Source organism: Pteropus medius, unplaced genomic scaffold, assembly GCF_902729225.1.
Source record: "Pteropus medius unplaced genomic scaffold, Ma_sr-lr_union100, whole genome shotgun sequence".
NCBI classification, from domain to species: Eukaryota; Metazoa; Chordata; class Mammalia; order Chiroptera; family Pteropodidae; genus Pteropus; species Pteropus medius.
Window position 1 is genome coordinate 2,649,472 of NW_024344241.1, and position 6,000 is coordinate 2,655,471.

The 6,000-nt window shown below is 37.0% G+C and overlaps 1 protein-coding gene across 3 annotated transcripts in view; it reads right to left on the reverse strand.

Annotated features, from left to right (window-relative positions):
• Positions 1-6,000, reverse strand: part of DSP (desmoplakin) — a 40,783-nt gene that overhangs the window by 22,510 nt on the left and 12,273 nt on the right. For all 3 annotated transcript variants that reach the window (XM_039869386.1, XM_039869385.1, XM_039869383.1), the window contains exons 2-4: positions 5,717-5,819; positions 3,690-3,838; positions 2,800-2,974 (exon numbers count right to left, since the gene is read on the reverse strand). In XM_039869386.1, the coding sequence (XP_039725320.1) occupies positions 2,800-2,974; positions 3,690-3,838; positions 5,717-5,819 (427 nt within the window). The remainder of the gene's footprint in view (positions 1-2,799; positions 2,975-3,689; positions 3,839-5,716; positions 5,820-6,000) is intronic.

Genomic DNA, 6,000 nt, shown 5'->3' on the forward strand with positions numbered 1-6,000 from the left:
CCCAACTTGCTCGACCCAGCTCGACATGGGTTGAAGAGAGGTAATTCAGAAATGAGATCTTTGAAACTTATCATGTCCTCTGAAGGAAAAAAAATCTACACGTGCACATGCAAGTGGCATGTATGTGTAGTATGTGTGCATACCTACGTACTATACCTAACATACAGTATGTTATATATACTGATAGAAATTATATAGACAGTCATTTTAAAATGTACATCAAAAATAGTTAATTAAGCTCAGTCATGCACTACTTCCCAAGCTGTATAGCTAATGTAAATGTATTTTTTGTTTTTCCTTAAATTGTTATGATAAATGTAATTGTTAACTCTAAATTCAGTATTTACTATTACCTTTCAGGAAGCAAAACACCCTATGGCCCATTTCAAAGAGAAGTTACTATATATACGCAATGCCTGAATTTCAGTTAACGTTGACAACAGTAAGATTATGAATTTATATTAGTTTTTAAAAATTAAATATAACTTTCTATTTGAGTCTCCACTACTTCAAATTTAAGAATGCCACATAACAAGAATCAAACACAATTTTCCACAAATTTCATACTGTGGCAAATCTATTATCTCGTCTTTCTTTTGCATGAGCTCATGTAAATTTCCAAATCACCTGTGTCATCTCTTAGGCATGCCAAGGGCAAACATTCCAGTCTGGTATTGCAGCAAGAACATAACACACATTGTTCTAAGCCACATCCATGTTCTAATATACTTGGCAAACTTTCAGAAAAGGAAGCCATTTCAGAGTCAGACAACTGAAATTTACCCGGGATTTTGATCCTTCTCTCTCGCTGCTCATTTTGGCTTTAACAGGAACAGGTGAGTGCACTGGGAAGTTAATGAGACGGCCAGGCTCCCGCTCATGCCCCTCATTACCAGCCAGGTGTACAATATCTGACTGGCCCATCATCAGAAACACAAATCAGGGAAACAAAACGGACACCTGGCACAGGAGATGTGCGACTCCCTACTGATTGTGCTGCTGGGGACACTGCTCCCTTATCAGCTGGGCCCTGCAGCTCAGTCTCCTGGGAGCGAGAGGAAGAATGCAGGCTATCCTTCGAGAAAGAATGGATAAGAAGAAAGGGGACTGAGAGAATCCCAGAGCAAACCAGCAGTAAGTGATAAAACTGCATAGTTCTTTTGAAACCATAGGAGCCACCTATCTGAAAAGCATCACTCATCAACTGCATCTGTTAGAAAATGCTCCCAACACGACAGAAAGCTGAGTGCATGTGATAATGCCATGTTCCAAAATTTTAAAGTGTTGAGTCTTTCTACAAAAAAATTCTTACAAAACTACATACAACATGAATACAGAAAATGGCAAATTCTGAACTGTCATTTTACATACTGTCATACTAAAAAGAAATTAAGGGACTTCACATTTAATAATTTGGTTCAAAGATTGTTTCATCTAACATCGTTGATCCTGAAGATGTAGTTCAAGCCCCATCAAGCCTTCCTTTGACTTATTTATCCATTCCACAGAATGGGAATGCCACCCCTCCCCCACCCCATCTGAACAGGATTTTAGTACAGTTCAAACACAGCATTTAATCTCACTCAGCTCTGGATAGAAATTTGGCATCTGGGTGTATGCGTCTCATTTTCTTCAATAATATTTATTTTTAGGGCCATGGAACATAATTTTTGAACCCTCATTTTCTGGCATGGTGCCTATATATAAAATGCTCCAAGAAATATGTGTTTGGAGATTAGAAAGGAATTTTGCAATGTATACAAATGTCGAATCACTACATTGTACACCTGAAACTAATATAATATTGTCTGTCAATCATACCTCAATTAACAAAAGATTAGAAGGGAATTTGAAAACATGCAAATAGGTTTGGATTTCAGTTTCTAGGATTATAATTTACATTTATCCTCTATAAGCCCTACCTTCTGTAATAATATGGTCCTTATAATAAGCAGGAGAAAAAGTTAACTGAATGGATGACTGTTTATACCCAGAAGCCTCACCACTTCATCTAGTATCAGGCTTTCATTATAAAATTCACATCTCCATGATTATAGCATATTTCTACTGCCACCTGTTCACTGTAGCACGTAATTACTTCATAAAACAACAAAACAGTAATTAGCATTGAAAAATACTTTGTAGAAACTCTGGTTCTAGGGAAAGGATCAGCACATACTTCTGTCGCCATTACTTAACTTCACTCCCATGACAGTGACATACTGATTGTACAACAAGACAGCTGACACTTCAAAAATATACAGTAAGCAACCAATGAGCCCAAACCGGAATATCCAGCTTTACTGTCTCCAGCCCTCCAAATTTGTTAACATTTTAAAATCAAGCTCCACAATGTTCTTGTTTTTTTAAGTAGCTATCAGTAACACAGATGAGGTCAGTTACTACTCAAATACAACAATGAAGTTTTTTAGCACATAAATTCCCATAACAGATTTTCCAATTGTGCACAGTAAGAGCTAGTCAAAATCTACTAATTAAATTATATCTGTTAAATATTACTTGAGTGATAAAGTATGACTATAAAGCAATGAGGCTGATTCTGTAAGCCACGCAGGAGGAAAAAAACTCAAATTTCATTCATTTCAAAATAGAAGCCCACTTTCAAATTGTATCTGAGAAAAATTCCAAAAGGAGAAAGTGTTACTACCAGCAGAGGTCCAGAACACTCTTTGCGGCCTGACCATTAGAGCTAACTGTGCCCCCTTACACACCCCTGGCCTACATAGGCTTAGAACATTTGAGAACCAGCCCCTGTCCCTCTGGAAGTTGCTTACTTACCCTCTGCTGCCTCATCCACCCCAGACATTCACCGGTGACACGTTTGGTGAATTCATCCCATCCAGAACCGCTCTGACAGGTGTACCCTCCACCACCCTTGGAGCTGGCCCTTCGGACTCGAGGGACACTGATGGCTTTATACAGGGCTCGCATTTGCTCCTGGAGCTGAAGCAGTCTGAAAGGGAAGGAAAAACAATTATACCACTGTAGGAGAACAGCCTATGAAAACATGCTGGGCAAATTTCCCCTTTTCTGAGTTTCTTTTATGTCAGTATAGAGGTCACCAATGTTTTATTTGAAGAATATATTTCTTTATCACATGATTTGCATCTTGATTGCATACAAAAACTTAAATATTATGATGCTCAAAGCCTGAAACATCATAGAAAGTTTCACTGGCTTTGCCTAACCTAGTAGCACCTTTCGCTTTCCTGTGAGTTTCACCCTGGGAATTTTGGGAGGAAAATTCCAGGTACTTTGAGAGCAAAATCAAATTACACATCTCTGCTCTAAACTGCATATCCAACTCTAAGAGTCTCATTTTTGTTTTCATTAAACTAAGCTTGACTTGACATGAGACTCTTAAAAGTCAAATGCTATGCCAAAGGCCTTTGCTGACTCCTCAAGGGAGGTACAGTTAACCTCTCATGGCAAACTCAACTCTTCAAAATAAGCACACTCCTTTGGGCAGGTCAATTTAGTTCTTCTCATGGAAGCTTTGTGATTCCATAAAAGATGAAGGTAGTGGTTTTAGTCAATTTGTATTAGAGATACATAAAGCTACAAAATACCAAGTAAGCAAGCCTCTCCTTGGGACCCGGGTCATGAGATTGAGTGTATGACATTTATCTTCATGAGGCCTGCCTGCATTCGTGCTCTCTGGGCAATACCTTTTCTGATAAGCATCACAAGGCTGGCCCATCTGCCGCATCTCTCTAATCAGGCTATCAGTAATTTCCATCTGATCATTGGCCTGGGCAAAGCACTCATCCAATTCTCTGCTCCGAGCCAGCTGTATTCCATCTCCATATTTCAGTTCCTAAAAGAAAGAATTTATATGAAAGAAACACACAATGAAAGCTTCATGTGTGTTAATGGAAGAAAAAGCTTCTGCTGTAGAGTTAACAAATATTATACGTTTCCACTTTGCAAAAAATTTATAACCGAAAACTATCTTATTAATTTGAGAAAGAGGGATAAATATAGGGAGATTCATGAACCAAAATTTGTGGACTGCATTTTTAATTTTTACCAGGCTTTTAAAAGCATATTTACAGAATGCTGATCTTTCCTTTTCTTCAATATGATAAATGCCTATCTTTTATATTTACACAGAATTCTCACCTAATGGGAATTTCACTGTAGTAAATAAGAATGCTGTACCATTATACTAGATCAGGTCTGAGCTTTTCTTGTATCTTATGAGATAATGACTTTTCAGTTCTTAAAAAGAAAGCTGTCTAATTTATTGTATTGAACTAATCAATTTCCTGGTTTTGATGATGCATTGTAGTTACGTGAGATGTCACCTTTGAAGGAAGATGGGTGATGAGTATACAAGACTGCTCTGTACTATTTTTACAACTGCTGTGAACCTATAATTATTTCAAAATAAAAAGGTTTATTAAAAAAAATAAAGAAAGCTTCCTCCGTATGTAAAAGGCTACTGCGTCAGTCCCATATATGTGAGCTTTCTCTAGAATTTTACAATTGCTTTCGTTTGGCTTCAGCCAAATGAGCCTTATTTCTCTAAACAGAAATGTCAGCAAATATAATAAAATAAACTGAAATCATGATGCCATGTAAATTTATGGAACTACATGTAAAACATATTCATATCCACTGCAAACCATTCAGGACTGAGTGTATGTGTTCATTAGGAAGTCACTGGTGCCTCCTGTTTTGTTTTACATAAAGGAATCATAGCACTGTGATGAACATTCAGAGGAGTATGTTTCAAATCGAGATTTGAAACAACCAGAACTAGAATCAAGGCAGTTTACCGAGCCCCAAATATCTTTTTACTTTAATTAAAGTTATTTTTTAATTGGATGAAATAAACCAGAACTAGAACCCACACAATATCTAAACTTAAGAAATTAGAACATTAAGATATTTTCCAAACAGAACACATAAATTCAGTTGATTTAAACCCCTCTTTATATTTAACGGTGGTATGTTGTGATGAGTCAGATTCCAGATTTAACTCCTACATGAACATCTGCATCAAGGACACTAGAATTCAAGTCCTTTGCTGAAGAGATACAACCAATCAAGGAAGGAAAAGAAAAGGCAGCTATGGTCCCACCATTCTCTAGTCTGTTTTTAGCTACAGTTTTTAAAAATAAAAACCTTACACAGAAAATATCATGGAACCCAGGATTTCTAAACCTGTTTCAGTGAGATTCTAAACTATCTCAGTAATATCAAGAAATATCATGAGGCTTTCGCAAATGTTACCATTGTCCTCAATTTTCAATTTCTTATTTTTTTATATTTTCTTCCTCAAATAGAATTGTTCTCACAACATAGTAATTTTTTTTTCTGAAAAAAACCTTATTAAATGGATGGTGTACATCATAATCCAGTGACATAAACATGTCGGGTACCATTTCTAGGAAGAGAAAGTCTTACAAAATAAATGACAACAGCTTGTTGCAATTCCAAAAGGGTGGCAATCTGCAGTGTAAACATTCACTGAAAAAAAAAAGTTGTGTGAAAACTGGTTCCCATTGTTAAACCAACATTACAAGTAGGTTAAGAATTTATACATCACTCTCCAGTCTGTTTTGAAAAAGATACTCTCCAAACTGTAAGTATGTGAAAGAGAGCAGTGAATAAGGATGCACAGGTGAGGGCGATAAGAGTCTAAACTAACTGGGTGTGGAAGGTACTTGAAGAGAACGAGAAAGCTTACCGGCTGCACAATCAGCTCTGCCCGCATCAAACAATCTGAGCAGTTCTGTAAAAGCTCCTGGATCGTGTTCTGGTTCTGGTGCCTGGACATCGTTCCAGTTTGACTGATGAGGCAAACACAAAGAAAGCAGATGTAAAGTTTTCTTTCTCGATTCTGAAATAATTAATAATTTCAAGCTTTCAGAAAAGCTGCAAAAATGAGACAAAATACTCCTGTAGACCCTTCTCCCAGATTCTCCAATTACTAACATTTGCTGAGTTTCCTTTATCCTCTTCTCTCTCTCT